This window comes from Toxotes jaculatrix, chromosome 1 (assembly GCF_017976425.1).
Source record: "Toxotes jaculatrix isolate fToxJac2 chromosome 1, fToxJac2.pri, whole genome shotgun sequence".
Taxonomy (NCBI): domain Eukaryota; kingdom Metazoa; phylum Chordata; class Actinopteri; family Toxotidae; genus Toxotes; species Toxotes jaculatrix.
In genome coordinates this window covers 17,096,836-17,118,097 of record NC_054394.1, presented here as the reverse complement: position 1 = coordinate 17,118,097, position 21,262 = coordinate 17,096,836, and the positions used below count along the sequence as shown (strand labels likewise).

Below are 21,262 nucleotides of genomic sequence, written 5' to 3'. Positions count from 1 at the left end.
GTAGCCTCACATTAAACATAGACATAGACGACAGCGTTATCAATCTTCTCATGTAACTCTCGCCAAGAAAGTGAGGGAGTGTCCCTTCCAAAATGTTGAACTCTTCCTTTAACTATGTAGCTTCTGCCAAGAAATACAGGAAATACAGCTGACTTGACTAAAATTCTTCAACATCGCCCTGCCTGAATGTCAGTGTGAGAGGACTGTAAGGATGAGAGAGAGAGAGAGAGGGAGAGAGAGAGAGGTGTAAAGAAACAGAGAAAGACTTTTTTATTTTTAACGTTTATCCTCTTTAGTTCCATCACACAAAGAACAGGAAGCCAACAAAAACCTTTCTTACAGGACAAAATGTTGGCACAGAAGGTCGTTTGATTTCCTTTACTTCTTTCTTTTTCTTTTAATGAATGTCTTGTTTGTCGTTTTCTCTTAATTTGTGCGTGTATGTTTTCGAAAAGAGAAATCTCACCCACCATGAATGTTAAAAAAAAAGATTGCCAGAAATGTGAAAAAAAGTGACATTTCTGACATTATTTAAGAGAGTTTATCACTGGAGCGAAAGGGAAGCTTTGAGTCCTTTTCGCTGATTATCTACCTCGGTTTACCTCCTGGTAAACTTCCCACTGTATATTTAATAACTACTTATACCTTCGTTATGTGATGAGCTGCTTCGGTTACATAACATTTTATACTTCCTGATGACTTTTTGACTGTCATCCCATTTTGTCTTTTTCCCTTGCTTTGTTCTGATTTACTGGATGGCGAGGGCGCTGCAGCTTTCTCCTCCCGCTCCACCTGTTGTGTGGACTGAAGGACGTAAAACACACATACAGTTTGTTATTTATCTCCTCAGATGTTGCTGAGGTACTGAGCCAGTATTAATTTTTTTTTTGTTCATTTCGTCCATTATTGAGTAATGGTGTGAAAGAAATAATGAATGTCTGTTTTTGTTTTGTATGTCAGTGTGCAGCTGCCCTTGCTATTCCTGTTTTATACTACCTCGTTTAAGAATTTATTTTATTGTCTTATTGTTTTCCTAAACTCAGGGAACAAGGTTTAGTACATTTGAAAAGTCATGTAGTGTTACATGGTGAACTGACAGGGTATCTTCTCAGTACTAAACTGTTGTAGTGTGTAATTTCCTGCTAGAATATGCTATGAATGTATCTCTGACATTGTGTGCCAGTAGCTCAGATGTTTGTGCTGCCCCTCCCCGCAGATGGACCCCCCTCTGTAGCTTCTCCTCAGGTCTTAGGAAGTCTGTTTTTTTTACAACAGACCCTTTTGTTTGTTGACTTCTTCCTTTTTATTCGCGTAAAGATTTACACCCGAAGTGCTTGCAGTGGCATGTCAGTACAGAAAAGCTTTATAATTGGCCTTAATGTGGAAAGTATCCCTCAGATGCTGAAACCAAAGCCTAATCTTTTTGAGGGAGAAGCTCCACATGAGGATGCGACACATGAAGAATGATTGTAGTAAAAGCAATGGAAGTGTTTAATCAGAGATGGAATTGAAGAATTGAATGAACACCACAAAAACAAATCTATATTTTTGTTAGAAGACGTACTACTGAGTACACATTGTAGTTACTTTTGTTCCAAGTAGGGTTTTTTTGTTTTGTTTTCCAGTAGAGTAGATAAAGATTAGCACTTGTCTGCCAAGTAGTTTTGCATTATCAGCCAATGTGCAGCGGTGACTGTGACGCTATTACCCAAAGAGTTGTTTGCTACTTGAGTTTATTTTAGTCTCTCAACTAATCTCTGGCAGAAGGTTACTGAGGAGTGTGATATAATCGAAAGACATTAGACCAAAGATTAAACGCGACCTTGGAGATCAGTTGAGGAGCCGCTCCTCAAACAAAGCCTTGCACATTAGTGGCCTTGACCCGCGACAAAAGAGAGTTTAGAGAGTTGCGGGCTCAAACTCTGAGGAAGTGCCTGCAGGATTCACAGGCACTTAATGATAATGGAGTGACAATTAATAATCAATCTTATGCACAGAAACCAAATTATCCTGTCGCAGAGTTCCTCGAAAACTGTTGCAAACAGATGTCTGTACATTGTAGGTGAAAAATAAGAGTTAAATACAGTATATTATATTGATTAGTAATCTGTGTTGCAGCAGTGCAGTTGTGTGTAAATGTGCACCCACTGACTTTTTGCCTTGTGACTGAGTGAGAAATAATTCATTAAAAGTTTGTATTTGACAGATTTTCTGGTTAGAAACATACATGAAGTACATTTTAAACAAGAAATTTTACCAAGTATGTGATTCCGTTATTCAAATGTAATGCCTTTATTTTGAAAATGTATCTCACAAATGGAAGTTATTGGAGTTTTGAATGGTTTTATGGCATAAGAGATTTTTCAGAAAGGTCAGTGGATGTACAAATGTTTTCACATTGCTGTTTTTAATCAGAGGATTCTGCAGAGGATTCAATCATGGGAAATTTTAGAGATGAAAAGTGACACAATCAGTTTAACTTTCTTTTTGAAAAGCAAACAACATAAAACCAAAGATTTATCTTTCAAGGTCACCGTTGCATATTGGCAAGAGATACGTTTTAAAGCGTCCTATCTTTGTGTGAAATGTCGCCATTTTCAGTGTTCTCATGCTCATTTTACAACTGTGTAATGTGTTGTATTACAAGGAAGCAGGATGAAAACTTTACTGTCTCCATTTATTCGCATAAAATCAAGTTTTCTCTTTTTTTCAATCTGTTGTCTTTCAAGATAAAACGGATTTTCATAGAGTGGAATCATGTTTTAACTTTAATCCTATAATGTCTTCATATTATCTGTGTTATTAGAGCTTTAAGGGCTCAATCCAGAATCTGAAAACCGCACTCGTGCTTATTTTCTCCAACCAAAACACTATGTTCAGGTGATGTTTTGGAGTCTTTTACCTGTGATAAGATACAGACCTCGTACTTCCCGAACTGCAGCTGCTGATATTTTCAATTCGTGATAATTACACACAAACAACTACTGGAGTCATACAGATTCTGATTTGGGCCTTTCCTAGCTTATACAGGTATATAAGTGCTACCTCAGGTTTTTATTTTATCATGTTCTTTTGATAGGTGCAGATGCAATACACTTGGGTCATTATTGTCTGAGAGAGTGAAGTCGAGGTGTAAAAAAGACACAGAGAGGCCCCGGGATGTTGTCCTGCTATTTTTCATCTTTTGAATGGTGTTATATTTGAATTATGTTCCTGTCCGAGCATGTGAATTTAAAGGGATAAAACACAGAGTCTGGTTCTGCGTATGAACAGGCTGGCTCTTTGTTCTCCCTTTTGCGGTAATGTTGTGTTTAAATAATGTGCGGTGGAGCGCTGTGGGTCATTTACACTCAGACTCAGGGCGACCTACAGCTGCTCCTCCTCAAAGAGAGAGCAGGTGTCAACTCTTGAAAATTGAATGTAACTTTTTGTAATTATTATGTTTTCTGAATTTTTTTTCTGTTAAAGTTTTGTTATATTTCATAAGTTTGTCTTTGTCAGCAAAATTACTTGCAAGTTGGTTTTTGCCAAAAATGTTTAGTTAGGAGATTTTAGACAGTGGTTAATTATGAAAGAATCTGATTCTCAGTTTAAATAAAAGTTCAGAAAATTGAAAAATTGTAGAGTGTGCTGTTGTTTTTGGAAGACATGTTCTTGTGCTGGTTAAAATGCAAAACACATTTATATGAGAGTAACTGTAAAAAGTCTTTATTTATCCATGTTATTCCCAGTTCCTCTTGGTTCTTTAATGCCTTCCATACAGGAGGCCAGTTTATATATAATAATATATATTTATATACATTTGTGGAAGTGGTGTGATTAGAGATATAAAGTGTGACACCTATTCATCATCACTCTCCAAATTATAAAACTTTTATTTAACCAGGAAAAAATATAGATTATAAATTATATGACATAATTGATAAAAAATTATAATATAAAAAATATTCTAATTGTCCGACAGCAAGCTGATATAACAAAGCCTTATCAGGCTGTGCAGCACTGAACATTAACCACAAGTTAGTGTCACATTGAAGATTGCCACATGTCTCATCACCTTACTAAGCTTTAAGTAAAACCGAATTCCCCTAAATGATGCATTTAATTGATCTTGTATTTTTATTGCCAAAGTATTTATACAACATTTCAGTAATTACCACACACACACACACACACTTACCACTCCTAGCAGAGCGTCTCTTATCATTTCTCTGATCTACAGTTTACTGACATACTGACATACAAACTGACATAACATTGACAACAGTACATTTGCATTTTGAAGAAAGGCTCATTTTCAGTGTGTTTGCTTTGTAGGGGTTGTATTTACTTCAATCACTTCGTCACACAAATCAACAAATGATGTTATTAGCCCTGGGCATTTTGATTTTATAAATTACACTTATAACTTTCTAAACTTAAAATAATAATAAATGTATTTATAAGTGCTCGATGTGTCAGCCTTAGACACGGTACAACTGATAGAGTACAAAAGTTCATTTGCAAGTAGTATTTATAGTTACTGAACCTCACCTACCGGTCGAGCGACATAACATGAATAGGTTTTATTTATCACGCAGTGTGTAGGCGGGGTCAGCGCAGACGAGCTCACAGACTACCTGTGACAGACCTAAACAATGACCACCACGTGTTTTCTGACGGACCCTTGAACTTTTCAACATTAGCCATGTGATTTTTTTTATACCACCGCTAAGCTGCAACACTGCCCAAACACATTAATTAATGATCTTCTTTTGTCTTGTCTTTTCGCCCGCCTTAATTCTGAGGGCGGTCTGCTTTGTCACGCTTCCTTGTTTATGTTTTTTTCGCAACCGCAAGATTTGTTTCCACACGGTTTGCTCCACCCTCGCTGAGCGTGTTTGGCTGCCGCGCTGGCCTACGGGAAATGTAGTTTAAATAGATCGACGACGGCGTTGCGCTGTGTGTCCAAATGTCACACTGTAGAACTACATTTCCCGGTTCCAGTCGGCTTTGCAGTGTTGTTAACGGATAACCTGGGCTCGGGCATACTGCAATAACTCTGGAGCTGGTTGCAAACAGCTCCTTCGTCGTTGGAGACGATATACCGGTGAGAAAATCACTTTTCATAGTTAAAAAAAAATAATAATAAGATAGCTGTGTTAAAGAAAGATAAAGATAACAGCAGTTGTCGATACGGCTGTAATTACATTTTGCGACGATGCTCAGAGAGCTGACGGTAATAACCAGACTGCTAAGTTAGTTAACTATCGGGGGAAAAAAACAACCACAAATTGCTGTTATTTAATATCGAGGGACGACGTTAATGTCGGCTACAGCTCACAGCCGCTGGTTTCTCTGTTGTTGAAGCAAATGTTGGTTGTTTTGAACCAGGCCGCGGCAGCTGGCATCTTCTGTTCGTTGTTACTGCGGCCTCTCACCGCTAGAGGACGCCGTTCACACCTGTTTGTTTGTTTGTTTGCTTGTTTATTTTATACATAAAGTGTTTGCTCAAGTGCACAAGTAATGAATTTGGTAATGAGTTGAATAAATTGTCGACCTGGGCACGGTGCCATGCAGAGGTGGTGAATGAAACAATATGTAGGCAACCGTTACACAATTACAGTGAAACAAGACGTTGTTTCCAGGATTTTCCAGGCAAGGGTACTTTCCGTTTTTAAAGATTCAAAATTCTTTTTTGTCAATTCACTATATGTGCAGGACATACAGGCAAATCGAAATACTGTTTCTCCTTCACCAAGTGAGAGGTGCCATTAAGTAAAAACATAACACAAAACAAAACCAAAAAAAAAATAAACAAACTTATGTACAGATAATATTTCTTTATAAATAGAATAGAATAAGAGAAGAAAAAACCTATGTACAATACAGAGTGCACAGCTACAGGCTGCTTAGTGTCCGGTCTGTGGGGTTTCACCTGATGCAGGTGTCAGTGTTATTGTTTGTTCCCAATAAAGAGATAAAGATAGTACAGTTTCTGAATACTCTATAAGTTTTTGGCTTCTCCGCTAAATTAAATATCTAACATGACACAGTACTTAATCATATTAAATCAATAGCCTTATAAAATCTGGTATTGCTATACAGCTGCCCTGCTCATTGATTTCTTACATTGCCTACAAGCTATTACAAGGCTGAATGCTAGGTGCCTGAAAGGTATAAACATTATGGTAAAATATCTTGCGGTAGACAGATTAAATTGTTTAGACGTGTATTACAATATCATTCCAAGTATGATTATGTAGAAAGGGACAGGTGACAGTGATATAATGATTTATGTACTCTGCTTACCCTGATAGTCCAAATTATTTCGGCTCTATCATGTAACACCTTAGAAAACCTAAGCTGATACTGTTAAAAGTCTATGGAAGCTATGAATTTGAAGAATTACATCTATTTGTATTTGAGAAAGTGCAAACAGTCCTGAAACAGTTTAAAGTTTAATATTGTTTTTATGCATAAGTGTCTGCGCAGATCATGTGTTTGTCTTTTTTTTATAGCTGTGGAAACACTTGGAAATTAAACTTGACTTCTGAAGTTAATAACCAGATTATTTACAATACTAAACTTGCCACAGACATAATGTGCAGACATTTAAGCACATGACGTGATGTTTTTCAGCGCATCATATTGCAGTGTTGATATTATTTAACCTCTTTATCTCCTCTAGATCCCTCTGCTGTTTATTGCTGACAACTGTGAGAAATGTCAGAGACGTCAAGTGATGCAGAGTCGTCCTGTGGCTGGACAATTATTAGTAATGAGGTATAACTTCTTTTTCTTTATTCTTAATTGCAGCTATTTTCATTTTATTATTATTGTTGTTATGTGGGTTTTGACATTTGTAAGTTAGCAGCAAGGAGAAGGGGCTGATTTCCAATGAGCGTAAGAGTTGACCTGTGTGATATTGAATAGAGACAAATCTGATATCTGGAGTTGGGACATTAAAGACTATTTTTGCCTATGAATTGTTGCAGTTAACGTTTTTACCTTTTAAAATAGGATTTAAAAGAAGTTTCACCAACTTCAGTTATTCAGTTACTGAGTTTCCATTTCTGGATGATAGCGGAGGATTTTTGTATCATCACATCTTACAAAGATATGATGATGAAACTTTTACACTGAGGTGTCTCTAGCATCATGTTGGCCAACTTTTATCTGTTTAGTTGCATTGGCAAATGTAATTTATATTTTACTGTGGGGAGCCTTTCTGTTTCTACAATTTACAATACAAATGTGTAGTCACAGCTTCAAACAGTTTGTCACAGAAAGATTTAGATTATCCTGCTGAATACTGTATGTTCTTAATTATTAACATTTATCAAATAAGGCAGTATTTGTTAATTTGAACTGAGAAGGACGTAATTCTCCATCAATGCCCAGTTTCAGTGTTTGCTTACTGTGTTTACAGGGTTCAGATATCGAGACACTGGGGTTGGAGGCTGCAGTGGAATATGCAGCTGAGGTGTTAGAGTGCCCTCCAGTGGAGGAAGAAAAGCTACAAGACACACAGGCCTCTGCATCTGGTGGTAAAAATCATATTATTATTATTGTTATTGTTATTGTTAGTATTATTTTTAACATGGGCTTAACAGTCACAGATTTATTAGTAATATTAACTGTTAATCGAGTTATTATTGTGACATTAGAAGGATAAACACTTTTTTGGGTGCATGGGAATATAGGAAATTGACCGAACAAATGAGAATGAGTAAATCCAAATGGAAATTCATCCAAATGCCAGTTTGCAGTGTTGACTGTGTGACACATCTGGAAGTCACACAGTAACTGTTTCCTTATCTGTAAAACTCATTTTATCAACTTGCCTTTATAAATGATGTTTATTTTTACTTTTGACCTGTATCTTATTGACTTGCTCTGAATTAACACTTTTACTTTAATTCTGTTTGTTTGTCTGTCTTTGGAAATATTAATTATGAGTAGATTTGAAACAATTAGTCAATAGATTGACTCCCACCTGACTCATTATAAGTTATAGTATAAGTCATTGTCATCTGACTCTTGATTCGTTTTTAATATAAAACAGTTTTAAGTTTTTTAAGTTTGTCAAATGTAATTATTTGCCAGTTTTCTTAGTTTTGTATGACATTAAAAAGAATATATCTGGATTTTGAACTGTTGCTTGGACTAAATATGAACTTTGAATGTCAGAGAAGTTGTTATTGACATTTTTTTGTAGTATTTTCTGGCAATTAATCAAGATATATAATTGACAGATTAATTGATAGTGAAAATATACTATTGAGTTGCAGCTCAAACTGTGACAATAATCGTTATGATGTATATTTTCACTGATTGATTTAATCACAGCAACCACCACTCACACATGTATCATAATTCATACTGATTATATTTCAGATGGGCGTGTTGAAGAGAGAAGTGCTGATTCACTTGACGACACACTGGGAGAAAGAAACGTAGTTGAGACACTGTGTGCAGCCGAGGTGAGAAGACCTGAAACTTTTTTTCAATTTTATTTCGGTTACATACATCTTATAAAATAAACAAAGATCATTTCATACGAATGTCACAGTCAATAACCGAAAAAGGAATAGGCTGAAGCACAAAGCTTATTATTGCCTGTCCTATACCATCCAAGGAATAACCCAGAATATCAAAAGCAAAACTAACTAACAGGATATCTTTTAAACAATCCAGAGCTACTTTGTTGTTGCTCTTTATACTGAACATCTCAAACATATCCTCTGTAGGCTGGAGACAAAGCTGCGGGGAAAGAGCACGTGTCTTTGTTGTCCTCCAGCGATCACTCCGACATTGTGACTCTGGGAGACTTGAAGGAGGACGAGCACGCAGACGTGGAGGAAGAGGCAGCAGCCAGCGAGGAGTTTTACCTCGGCACGTCCTGCAGCAGCCAGTACACCTTCACTGCTGCAGACACTGGTACGACACTCTCACCTATCCTTACGTTTTCTTTAGCAATCTGATTTTATTCCCACTCACAGCTAAACAGTCAACCCAGAGAAATTCGACAAATCAACGCAAAATATATTTCTTCCTCTGCTTCCTCTGTTTTTTACGTTGCCAAAGCAGGTTTGATGATGAGTCACTGGAAACTTCCACAGAGTTTGGTGAACTTAGGCCACCATCTGAGAAGTCAGCTCACTGGAGGCCGCTCTTTTGCAGGTGGCCTGTTTTGAAACTGGAGTGAATCTAGTATGACGCTAAGCTTGCTCAGCAATGCACAGAACTAATCCTGATGCCAACAAGAACACATGCTGTTTAATGAAGTGAGCAGACTGTGCTTGTTTTAAAGCACTTATTGTGTTTAAAGGAATAGTTTGACACTTTGGGAAATAGCCTTATTCGCTTTTTGGCCCGATGTTAGATGAGAAGATTTATACCACCCTCATGTCAGTATGGTAGTGATGCACAGAGGAAGCTTTATGAAGCTACGGAGCTTTCTGCGTATTTGTGCTGAAAATAGATTTAGAGCTTTAAACACAGCAAGCACAGTGATATAGGGCAAATCACTTCAACACCTTGCTGATTTGAATTATTTCAGTCTCGTGTGTGTGCAGTAAAAGTCCAAGAAACCTGTTAGCCATGTTATCTTCATGGTTTATATTTATGTAACATTATATATGAGCCTCAGGGAGTGAAACAAGCTTTGATATCATCCTTCCATTTCTGCTGTTTGGTAAATGTGAAGCTGAAGCTAGCAACCTGGTAGCTTAGCTTAGCATAAACCCTTTGTTTATACTAAAACAAATGCTTTGTCTCAAGGTAAGAAAATCCACCTACCAGTTCATATAAAGCTCACTAATCAACACGCGATTTTCTCAGTCTGCACACAAACTATGTTGCAGTATTACAGTGGTCATGTGCCAGACTCTTGGCTGAGTGGTATCAAACTTCTCCTCTTACTCTCAGAATAGAAGCAAATAACCGTATTCCCTTTAATGCATTCAAAAATGTTTCATGAACACAAAAATAGATCAGCAATTCACTAAAAACATTACTGTTAAACATTTACTGAATCACTCAATCTTAGTAAATTTTATTACTTGCATGATTAACATCACTTGTGCATGTTTTTTGAGCCTGTTGTTTTTGTATGCACAACTTTTTAAAAATTAAATTTGTTTGTCCTGCAGCCATAACTTTGTGTATTTTGATGTAGTTTTCCCGGCGCAGCAGCCCACAGTGACAAACTCAAGCAGCAGTGAGGACGAGGCAGGGCGAAGTGCTAGTACCGTCATACGAAGACGAAGGGTGAGGAAGAGTACTACGAGCGTTGTGACAGAGCCCGAGGAGGAGGAGGAGGAGGAGGGGCTGGAATCTGGTCTGAGTGAAGAGGAGAAGGAGGAAGAAGAGGAGGTTCAAGAGGAGAAGCTACAAGAGGAACAGGCTGAAGTTAGACCTGCAGCCGCTCTGGATGTCCGAATCCAAGGACAGGGCAGCAGCATCCTCAACAAGTGCATCCTGCTCGCCCTCATCATAGCCATCAGCATGGGCTTTGGTCACTTCTATGGTAAGAAGTTCACTACAGAATTAGAAGATTTTACCAGCGTGATTGTTAATGTTTCTGACTTTATAGACATTATAGACCACTGCAGCCTGTAAATAATTTGTTTGCGTAACAAATCTCACTTCCAGGCACAGTCCAGATTCAAGAAAGACAGAAAATTGTGGAGAAGATCAGAGTGAATGAGCTCGATGGTGTGAGGGATCTGCTTCAGCAGCATGTTCAAGAACAGCCTTTCACAAACCAGGTCAGGAACAATACAGGTCACAAGGCAAACAATGATAAACACATTTGGGGCAGAACTTTCTGTACAATACTTTTGACTTCTGTTGCTTTTTTCACGCATAATACATCTTTTTTTATTGACTTTATTTATGTTTACTTTATTAAGTGCTCTCTCAACCTGAAAGAAATATACAGTGACCAGAAATATAGAAATCATTAATACTCAAAAGCAAACCAATACAACAATCCTGATAATAAATTAATGATAAATCCTGCCTTTTTTATTCTTTAAGTTTTAAATGTTGATACTTTGCCAGAGAGATGCCATTTTTGGGGCAGTAGTGTGTTGTGCTGTAATAGATTACATTAAATTACAAAATAACATTTTGATCATCTTCAACATTCATGACTTATGGCTGTGACTTATTTTTTCCTTATCCTGCTCACGCTCAGTGGGGAGACTTAAGCCTGAAAGATCTGGATGAGCAAAAGGTCATTTCGCTGCTCACAGAGGTGATTGAGAAGATAAAGAAAGAGAACCAGGAGATCAACATCAAACAGGCTCACGTTCAGGTAACTTTGAAGTCCAGTCACTGCTTTTCTAACAGAACACAAATGCAGAATAAATGAAAATGTTACAGAAGGAAATGTTATGAGGAACAACAACAACAAAACTGAAGCAAAAATGTTTCTTCTCTTTTGTTTTACTCTACAAGCACTAAATGATTTAAGATAACTTTGTGTTATTGTCTTCAATAATCATGACACATGTAAGCACCACTTTAAAAGCCACAGCTTTCCCTTTTGCTCCTTCTTTTTCCCATTAAGGCCCAGAGGGACAACCTGGAAATGTTGCTGAAACAGAAAACTGAGGAGAGGACTAACATCGTGGCTCAGCAGCAGAGGCTGACAGCTGAAAACCAGCGGCTGAAAAACTCACTGGAACGTGAAGAAAAGTCTTTGTCCACCTTACAGGAGGAGCTGAGAAACCTGCGCTCTAAGATTAGAGATCTGGAGGCGATGGGAGCTGGAGCCGACACGCTGCTGTCGGAAAACCAGAGGCTGAAAGAGCAGCTGGAGGAGGAGAAGCAGCTGATCAGAAACTTCCACGCTCAGAGGGACGACTTCACGGCTGAAGCACAGACACTGAGGAAGAAGCTCGACAAGGAGAAGAGGATCACGGATGAGCTGAGGAGAGAGATGAATCTTCTGAGAAGTCACATCCCTGGAGCTGGAAAGGATGCCGGTACAGAGGCAGACGAGCTACAGTCACGTCTGATGGACCTGGAGAAGAGACTGAGCTTCGAACAACAACGTTCTGACCTGTGGGAGAGGCTGTATGTGGAAACCAAAGAAGAAAGAGCCAAAGGAGACACAGAGTCCAAAGTGAAAAAACCAAAAGAGGGCATGGCAGGGAAAGTGAAGGAGACATTTGATGCTGTAAAAAACTCCACCAAGGAGTTTGTCCACCACCACAAAGAACAGATTAAGAAAGCAAAGGAGGCTGTGAAGGAGAACCTGAGGAAGTTTTCAGATTCTGTCAAATCAACTTTTCGACACTTCAAGGATTCAGCTTCAACCTTCATCAACAAGGCCAGAGGCTTTTATAAGAAGAGATGTGATGACAAGAATACGAAAGAGTCATGGCAGCACAGATCCCACAAGCCTCATCACAGACACTCGCACAAATATGACGACTCCTTCCGGAGCAACCACAACACTCGGAAATCAGGGTATAAAGTTCACGAAGATCGAGGTCAAAGCAGCCACAAAGCCAGCTTGAAAGGATGCGCCGGGGTTTTTGACTGCGCCTACCGGGAGTCTATGAGTCTCTTCAACACGGCCATGGAGCCAATCAGAGCGGACGAATTTTACCAGCTGCTGCAGAGCTACCTGCAGCAGGAGGTCGACCACTTCCACCACTGGAAGGAGCTGGAGATGTTCATCAACAACTTCTTCCACAACGGAGTGTTCATCCACGACCAGATGCTGTTCACGGACTTCGTCAGCGGTGTGGAGGACTATTTGGTGGACATGCACGAGTATCACGGGCTCGACGATGACGTGTTCGGAGATCTCGATGACTACGTCTACAGGCACTTCTTTGGAGAGGCTTACACAAAAAGCTATGGCCCGAGGTGAGTCTCCGGGAAATCTTGCAGGAAAGTAAAGTGTTGCAGAAAACTCCTTGGGCGTGGTTGACCACGTTGCTCTGGATGACATGACATTTTGTGAATGAGCTCTTTGAGTGTGTGTCCACAATAATTGGTTGACAGGTGATCGATTCACAGAAACACAGACAGACCGTACACAGACAAATTAAATTCAATATTCAATTCAGTTTTGAATCACATATTTCATACTGCCATGAAATCCATTTTACATATTTATTTGGTAACTGAAGTTTAGATATACCATCATCATTATTTGTACAGTGCCTAAGTGGTGGTAGTAGTGTGCAAATCAGTGTCTCCAGTTTAATTGTATTGTTTTGATGCAGCACTAAAACACATTAATTACTACCAAACCAAAAAGTTCGAAGTCCTAACGTTAGGACTGACACACTCCTGCCTCTGTTTTCATCCATAATCATACTGCAGCTTGTGCTTACTTATGAGTTTAACAATAACATTCATGCCATCCACATTTTGTGTTTGAATCACACAGTGGGCCGTTTGAAAGACCCGACACAGACTCAAAGGAGGAGACACGGTCAAAGCATCAACAGCGTAAGCAGCAGAGAGCCAGATCTCGACCACACAGCGAACGCAAGTGGAGCAGGTCAGGAAGAAACGCAGACAGACACATGGCTGATGTCAAAATAGAACTGGGTCCGATGCCATTTGATCCCAAATACTGAAAATAGCTCCCTTGGTTTATTATTATAGTTGCAAATTCTATTTTGGGTTGTATTTAGATGCAAAGTCTCTTTTTTTTTTGTAAGTTTGCACAATATTAACTTTTTAATGCTACTGAACGTCCCTGAGCTGTTTGGTGTTTAGTGAAGTAATCATCATTAGGTTTGAATGAAAGATGTGGCATATCCTATGTCATCTACACATTCATAACATGAGAGATATGTGTTCATTTAACATTTTACAAATGTTAAACTCTCTTAAATTGATGGATTTTTTTTCTGCTGAAACACCACTGATTCTCATCTTCAACCATAGCACTTCTCTTTAAAAATATTTAGCAGAAAATGTTAATTGTGAACCCAACTGTTGTGCTATGTTGAACAAAAATGGAAAAAACTAAAACAAAACACAGACATGCCACATTTAGGATGTTTCCATGTACAGCCATATAGTTGTTTTAATTTGCTGCTACAAAGACAGGTTTGAGTGATGTGGTTGTAATTTGCTTTCAGAGCTAAAATGCTGTTTTCTAACATTCCACCTCAAGCTTGTTTTAACTGGACCTGGAAGTTTTACTTTTACACGAATTGGAAAAAAAAAAAGTCTGGAAAAATAATTTCACACCAAATTTAATTATGATTGATGATGACACACATCGACAGATGACAGCATTTGAGTTTAAAATATTTATTTCAGTGTGAAATCATATGACTTTCTCAAAAAGGAAGGAAACTGCCATTGTTCCAGTGTTTGTCAGTGCCTTTCATAAATAAAGATGCTTCCTCCAACTCTTCCCTCAGGAAAGTGAGTGTGAAATATCTCTGCAGACCTCACAAAGTTATTCCCTTCCAAAAACACGGAGATTTCCTACAACAAGAAAAAAAGAACACATAAAAGTTAGTGTGAAGTTAACCTTTTGCACAAATACGTGCTGAAATATCATTTGTGAATATCTCACCTTTTCCAACACATCAAACAAAACCAGGTGGGTGGGCAGAGAGGATTTGTATGGAAATGAAGTCCTGAGCCAAAGAAGAGGGTCGTCATAGAATCTGTCAGCTTCATCGACGTAACCTTCCTCTCCGAGATCTGGAGGACACTCGAGAAACTTCATCTTTATCAGGCAATGAACGTGGCTACGAGAGGAGAGAGCACCGTCAGCTGCTGTTTGTGGCAAATGATCAGTCAAATCCCTTTATGCTGGTAAGTTCATGTCATGTGTGTGCAGAAAAAAACATTTTAAAATCACAAAAGTTAAGAGTGGATCAGAGTTATGGCTGTGCAGCTTTCCACTCCTTTCTTTGATTAAAAAAAAAAAAAACCTAACAAAAATTCTGATCCCATCCTGCAGCTCATCATCTGCATGCTGTCTCACAGGCGTGGAGTGGCGTGTACCTGTAGTAGGGCGTTGAGTGGCAGGGCATGAGGAAGAGGACGTCTGGCTGTGGAAGCGAGGAGGTGCTGCTGGCGTCACAAAGCGTCTGGAGGTGGCTCATGACGTCCAGAGTGCCTCGCTGGTGGATCAGGCCAGTGTACAGAGCTAAAACCAGATTGGTTACTAACAACACAAACGCTGCAGCTCGACGCCACATTCTCAGATTAGCCAAAGATATCCCTGTGGAGGAAAATAGACAAAAACAACATGTATCATCAAAAACACACCTGACTGTTACTCCAACTTCATTTTTTGAGTGTGACATTATAGAACTTACCACAGAAGACCATACAGAAAGGCAGCACAGGATAGATGAATCTAAACTCCTTATGAGGAAGAAAACTAAAACAAATAAAACATGTTCACTTTTAGTCCCTCTCACAAACCTAAGAATACAAGCTAATTATGATGTTTCTTCTGGCTTTAGTTGGTGATAATTAGGTCCTAGAAGCACAGAAACAGAGGTGAGGACACAGCTTCTGAGAAAGTCAAGATGAATCCTTTCTTTTCTGAAGCAGCAGTAATTCAGAATAGGCCAGCTGTTATCTGTGAACCCAGCTGCCATGCACTTATTGCCACTGGAGTTATTAAACATTTTACACTAATAAAAAAAACTTAAAAAAAAAAAAAAAAAAAATCATTTACGCTTTTGCAGAATAAAATATCATTGAAAAGACGTGAGGGTTTCAAAGATTGGAAAGCAGAGGATATGTTTTTTTAATTCTTAACTTGGTTCTTCAGAGTATTCTTAAGCATAATTTCATAAATTCAGGCGTGTGAATGTAAACATTTTACCTGTAAACCATGATGGTCCAGACGATTGTTGCCCACAGGATTTTGTATCTTTTGAAGGCGAGGGTGCATCCGTGAAGAAAGAGGGGAAGATGAGAACCGATCACGACAGCAAACCCCTGGGTGAGGTACCAGTGCCAGGGGTGAGAGCCGTAGAAATCTGCCACACCGTGAAAGACGTTAAACTTCAGGAAGTTGAACTGCACCATGGTCCACTGGAAAACAGAGAGAACAACATTTACATACAGTCTGACTTTATAAGCTTCAGTTAGTGAATATGTTTTAAATGTTTTACCTTCTCATAGAAGAGACAGTCAATCACTGTTGAAATCACAATAGCCAAAGCCCTGGAATTGAGGACAAAGGATTAGGCATTTAAGGAAAAAAGAAAAAAAAAAGGCAGAAATAGAGTTTAAGAGGATGTGAGATTAAAATACAAACCCTATAGGAATGTAGTTATGAGTGATGAGCCTCAGTTTGTTATCTTCCTGCCAGAAATGGTACAGCAGCAGAGGAAACCAGACAATCAGCGCCGTTGGACGAACGATGACGGCCAAGGCAACTAGGCTCAAATATTTTTTGCTGGAAAAAAAACAAAAAAACACCAACAGTGTGTCTGTAAGAAATCTCTTTTGGAGATTAAGGTAAATAAAAGAGAGAAATCAAAGGTCATAACATGCAGAGACCTGCTGTGTGTTTTGGACCCAGACAGGGGAAAGTAAAAAAGAGCCAGACAGGTGATGGTTGTCTCCATGCTGTTGGTCAGAGTCCTGGTGCAGCAGAACCATGTGAACCACGAGCACAGATGGCAGAAAAACTACAGGTCAAAACAAGAAAAATGAGAAGTCTCTATGTGAAGTGACAAGAGGACTGAGTTAAAATATGTGAAAATATATATGAAAATCAACAAACAACATTCTCAAAATAAAAATAAAACACTACAACAATCTCACCTCAAGTCAAAGTCAGAAAATGTTAGGACTGATTTGTGTAAATGCAGAAGATCTGCATCAGATCTGAACAGACACACACACTGTAGGCTGTTTCTGTTTTAGTGAACTGCAGTAAATAACACAGCACGCAGGTAAAATGCTTACCGTCCATTTTGCAACGTCTTGACTTTCCAGCGTTCGGATGAGGAAGAAGAATTTCACATCGGCAAACACAGCCAGGAGTGCTTGAATTATTCGTGGAAGCCATTTCTACAGAGGCAGCCGGACCAGGTTTAGTGAAACATTATGCCTGCATGAAATTCATGTGGTCACAGGGATGCTTACTTACCAGCAGGTGAACAGAGTCAAAGTTTATGATGTGTAATATCTTGTAAAAGAAGGCAAAGAGGAGTGGATATGAATATCCTCTTATTCCTGCCTTCCATTCCCAGGTCAGATACCCATAAGTCAGATTGTTAAGGTTGTAACAGCACAATAATAATGATAACGATACCAAACTGATGGTTTCAGCTTCAAAAATACAGAGTTGCTTGCTGTTGCTTGATATTATTATCTATTTTAGTATTCTGTTGTCTACAGCCTGATTTTGTTTTTTGTTTTTTGCCCTGGAGATCCCAAACAGTTTAATGTCCTTACTGCACTCTCACTGTCTGAGAGTATCGGTAACACACAGCAGCCCAGTCACACTCACAGACATTAAAATGGTTTTTCCCCCAAAAGGATATTTGAAAACCATATGATGGGAAACCTCCAGAGACTGCCAGTATTCATCAGGGACAAAACTGGTCTGAACCAGGAAGCAGTTGATCAGTCTGAACACCATACAAAACACAGCAACTCTGGCTGTCAGCCCACCTGTGGGGTTCAAGAAAAGTAATTTAGGTATAATAAACCTGATTTATTCCCACCAGCACAGCACTAAACTGGAGGACACACACTGTTTATTTGGTCACCATTGTCATTTCACCCTCTAACCAGTGGAAGCAATAAGCAGATCTATTACTGACGTATCAGTACTATAGTATTAAAGTACTCGATTACAAGTAAAAGTCTTGCATTCATACTTAGGTAACAGTATGGACGTATTATCATAAAAATACGCAAATATTGTATTGTTGAGTATAAGTATAAAATGGGATTACATGGAAACATTCAGTACCTCATAATTACACTCAAGTACAGTATCATACTCATGTCACAATAAAAGTCTCACCATTGTTCAGAGGACATTCGTCTTCCTTCGAGTACAGCTGGGATTTTCTCTTCCTGAGTTTCACATCTTCCACTTTGTTCCCAAACCTCAGACGAGTTCGGATGTTCTCCATCAGGGCATTTTGTCTCTAGGCCTGCGTGAACAATCCGATGCCCGCATAGCTCACCTGTCGGGATGTGAGACAGGTGAGTTAAGGGGATGAGTGAGCTCCAGGAAATCACACACGGTCCATGTTAAACAGACCAAATTAACGTAAGATATCCGCTGCTGTTCAGCTGCTGTGGGTGGATTACCTCCACAGTCTTTCTGCTTATTAAGCCGGCTGTATTAAACTTTAATCTCTTCAACTGAACTACAATAAATTCATATAAACTTCCATAGAGCAAATGATGAACAGGGTTCAGGTTTTTGTTGCGCTTCCGCACTCAGACCAACGTCCGGTGGAACGCTGTTTCCAGACTTCAAAGTAAAAGCTCTTCTTCTTCTTCTTCGCGATTTCACTGCAGGCACCCATGAAAACCCTCAGCCTCCCTAACAGACCAGTTTTCACAAGAAAATCAAGTATCTTCGACCTCGCCCACGTTCACCAGAGTCAAGTATGCTTTTCAGTCTTGTTCCTTTTAAGAAAATTGTAAGAAAACTGGAAAGTAACCAAGTACATTATTCCAGAACTGTACTTTAAATAGATTTTGCAGCCAATAAGTAGTAGTAGTATTTTCAATTCAGGACTTGTAACAGAATACTTTTACATTGTACTACTTGTATTTAACCAACTTGTCTGAATAAAAAAAAGATAAACAAACAATGACAATAATGATAATAGTAATAAAGTTTTTTTTTTTTTTTTTTTTTTTTTTTTACCATTCCCTGACATCCGTTGTTACTTTTTCTGGACTTATTACATTGAAAATTCTTAAATGATTGAAGTCTTTCTCTTGTCGATCGGATAATGGTCTTTAATGTGGAGCAGCAGATACTGTATGTTACTACTCACTCCAGCAGGTGGCGACATGCAGCTTGTTGATCTGCCAGAATTCACAGTAGAAGAAGAAGAATGTCCGACTGCTGTACATAAGTGTCCTCGCTGGTGTTGTGTCAAGTGTTTTTCCTCTGTGTGCTTCCGTTTGTTTGTGTGTGCTGATTACAGGCGCCTCGAACAAACCGCCCCCTCGGTGAGTTATGAATGTTGCACTGAATCGCCATTAAACCAGCTAAAATGTCCTGTTTGAGATGTATTCACGTAAACCGTCAGGAAACTGTCAAGCAAGCGGACGCTTTGTCCTTATGTCCGGTCTGGATTTTTCAGCATTGTGGGACTCGTTTGGGAAATTATCACTTATAGTGTTTTCTGTGAGCAGACAAAACAACATTTCGGCACTCTACTGATCCTATTAAGTTCTAACAGATTGATCAATTGATTAAGGTATTTGATTAAGGTATTTATAAGTGTAAATTATCATTATTTGATTAGTGACTTAATCCTTAACTACAAATATGTACCAACATCAGTCAGCTTTTGCTGTGTGTATTTTGTTATGTTCTCATAATGACAATAAAGACTCTTGATTCTTGATTCGAGAGTAGATAATAATATCACCATTTTATTGTTCTTTTAGGATTACCTTGTGCCTCAAGATTGGGACTCCTTTTGAAAAGAAGTCATGTTTCGACAAAGAATACCTTTCACACAGATTGCTTTTGCCACACTGCTTGGAGTTGCTGGTGGTATATACATCTACAGACCTTATTTTGACCTGGTGCCAAAGACCTCAGGACAGCAACACCAGGATGTGCCAAAGAAACAGAACGAAACAGACTGAAATAATTCATCACTCCAAGGAAATACCTCACAGAAAGAAGCCAGAAGAACTGCATGAGACTCTACTGGACTGTCAGAGCTGGAGGCCAAACAAGAGATGGAACCAGTCTAGATAAATTCATGTTTTTTGGGGGTGCTCTGTGTGATTGTAAATGTACAGAATAAAATATTTAATAATTCTGACTTATTTTCATCTGTTTATGATTATACATCTCTGTTTTTATGGATTTACAAAGCTTTTCAAGGAGGCAGTAAGGAGGAATTTAAACAAAACTCACATTTGTCATAAGTCTTTTTTGCCTTTGCCTTTATTTTGACACAAATAAATGTTGTTACGCATTGGCTTTGTGGACATGAATGAACATAATTAGGATAGGTCTGAGACATATACATATGTTTTAAACACAACAAAAAGTGCTGTAAAGCCATGCAAGTGGCCACTAGCCACTACAGTAGTGGCCACTTCATTATTCACTACCATGTTTGTACCAGTGCCAAAACCTGGAAGTATTTTAGCTGACTGGATTCCTGTGCCAGATTCCCAAGACTGTTTTTTTCTCCACAGGGATTAAAACAACAACAAAACAACTTGTGCATTAATATGTAAGCTGCATTTTTACCATTGCAGCTGGTTGAGCTGGAGCTCATTTATTAACTATTCAAAACAGGGCTGCAACTAACTATTATTGCCATTATTGGTCAAAGCGTTAGTTGTTTGGTCTGTGAAAAGTGGTGAGAAATACCATTCACAATCTCCCAGAGCCTAAACTGACACCTTCAAACTGTATGTTTTGTCCAGCCAATTACTTAGTTTAATGCAATGTAAGACGGGAGGAATAATTAAAGCAAGACAAACTTGTTTCAATGTTCATGTGAGCACCTGACTATTGTCTTTAGAAAGACTTGAAAAATGCGAGGCTTTCCTTTGACCTGACAAGTAACTAGTTACTAAAGCTTTCAAATAACTGTAGTGGAGTAAAAAGACCATTAATTCTTTTTGAACCTTGAAGTACAAAGTGCCATGAAATAGAAATACTCAATTACAATTTTAAACAATGACTCCGACTATTAATGTCTAAAACTTAAAAAAAAAAAAAAAACTTTACGGACCTATGGTTTAAATGGAGCTTAAGAAGATCGTTCCAGTCAACGTGCGAGTGTTTGATCATGTGGGACAATGAATGAAAACGGTAATGATTTGTCTTTTAACATAAAGAAGAAGATCTAGATAGTAGAATTATGCACAAATGGGACAGGAGATGATGGACGCACTGCTAAAAGAAGAGAGAAGAGGGCAAATAAGTGAAATAAAAAGCAAAGCACAGTAAAGTAAGGGTGGATGAATGAAAATGAGAGTAAGAGTACCAGAGTAAATGGAGAAATGGCTCTGTGCCACTATAAAGGGTAAATTATATCCCTCTGAAATGTGGTGGAGTAGCATGAAGTTAAAAAAAAAATGA

At 38.6% G+C, this 21,262-nt stretch overlaps 3 protein-coding genes across 8 annotated transcripts; 2 read left to right on the top strand and 1 right to left on the bottom strand.

Annotated features, from left to right (window-relative positions):
* The first annotated feature begins 4,957 nt into the window (after positions 1 to 4,957).
* ccpg1 (cell cycle progression 1) lies at positions 4,958 to 14,383 on the top strand. 5 transcript variants are annotated; one of them, XM_041034554.1, is made up of 11 exons: positions 4,958 to 5,089; positions 6,671 to 6,765; positions 7,412 to 7,526; positions 8,380 to 8,465; positions 8,733 to 8,922; positions 9,073 to 9,165; positions 10,163 to 10,513; positions 10,639 to 10,754; positions 11,186 to 11,305; positions 11,561 to 12,870; positions 13,400 to 14,383. In XM_041034554.1, the coding sequence occupies exons 2-11, from the start codon at positions 6,706 to 6,708 to the stop codon at positions 13,590 to 13,592; spliced, it is 2,634 nt and encodes an 877-aa protein (XP_040890488.1). In that variant the 5' UTR covers positions 4,958 to 5,089; positions 6,671 to 6,705; the 3' UTR covers positions 13,593 to 14,383. The 5 variants fall into 5 exon arrangements, with proteins under 5 accessions (XP_040890488.1, XP_040890480.1, XP_040890471.1 ...); XM_041034546.1 differs by having other exon boundaries at positions 9,070 to 9,165; XM_041034537.1 differs by having other exon boundaries at positions 7,412 to 7,529.
* On the bottom strand, positions 14,316 to 18,426 carry pigb (phosphatidylinositol glycan anchor biosynthesis, class B). Of its 2 annotated transcripts, XM_041034579.1 has the most exons (13): positions 18,277 to 18,426; positions 17,984 to 18,149; positions 17,496 to 17,625; positions 17,099 to 17,216; positions 16,915 to 17,019; positions 16,504 to 16,634; positions 16,259 to 16,399; positions 16,113 to 16,164; positions 15,821 to 16,032; positions 15,303 to 15,367; positions 14,986 to 15,205; positions 14,549 to 14,726; positions 14,316 to 14,457 (listed from the first exon to the last, which is right to left on the bottom strand). In XM_041034579.1, exons 2-13 carry the CDS (start codon positions 18,093 to 18,095, stop codon positions 14,344 to 14,346), a joined length of 1,578 nt encoding a protein of 525 aa, XP_040890513.1. In that variant the 5' UTR covers positions 18,096 to 18,149; positions 18,277 to 18,426; the 3' UTR covers positions 14,316 to 14,343. The 2 variants fall into 2 exon arrangements, with proteins under 2 accessions (XP_040890513.1, XP_040890506.1); XM_041034572.1 differs by having other exon boundaries at positions 17,984 to 18,424.
* Positions 18,427 to 19,026: 600 nt separating this feature from the next.
* Positions 19,027 to 20,114, top strand: LOC121183146 (protein PIGBOS1). The gene is made up of 2 exons (XM_041040048.1): positions 19,027 to 19,155; positions 19,600 to 20,114. The coding sequence occupies exon 2, from the start codon at positions 19,645 to 19,647 to the stop codon at positions 19,801 to 19,803; it is 159 nt and encodes a 52-aa protein (XP_040895982.1). The 5' UTR covers positions 19,027 to 19,155; positions 19,600 to 19,644; the 3' UTR covers positions 19,804 to 20,114.
* The last annotated feature ends 1,148 nt before the right edge of the window (positions 20,115 to 21,262 follow it).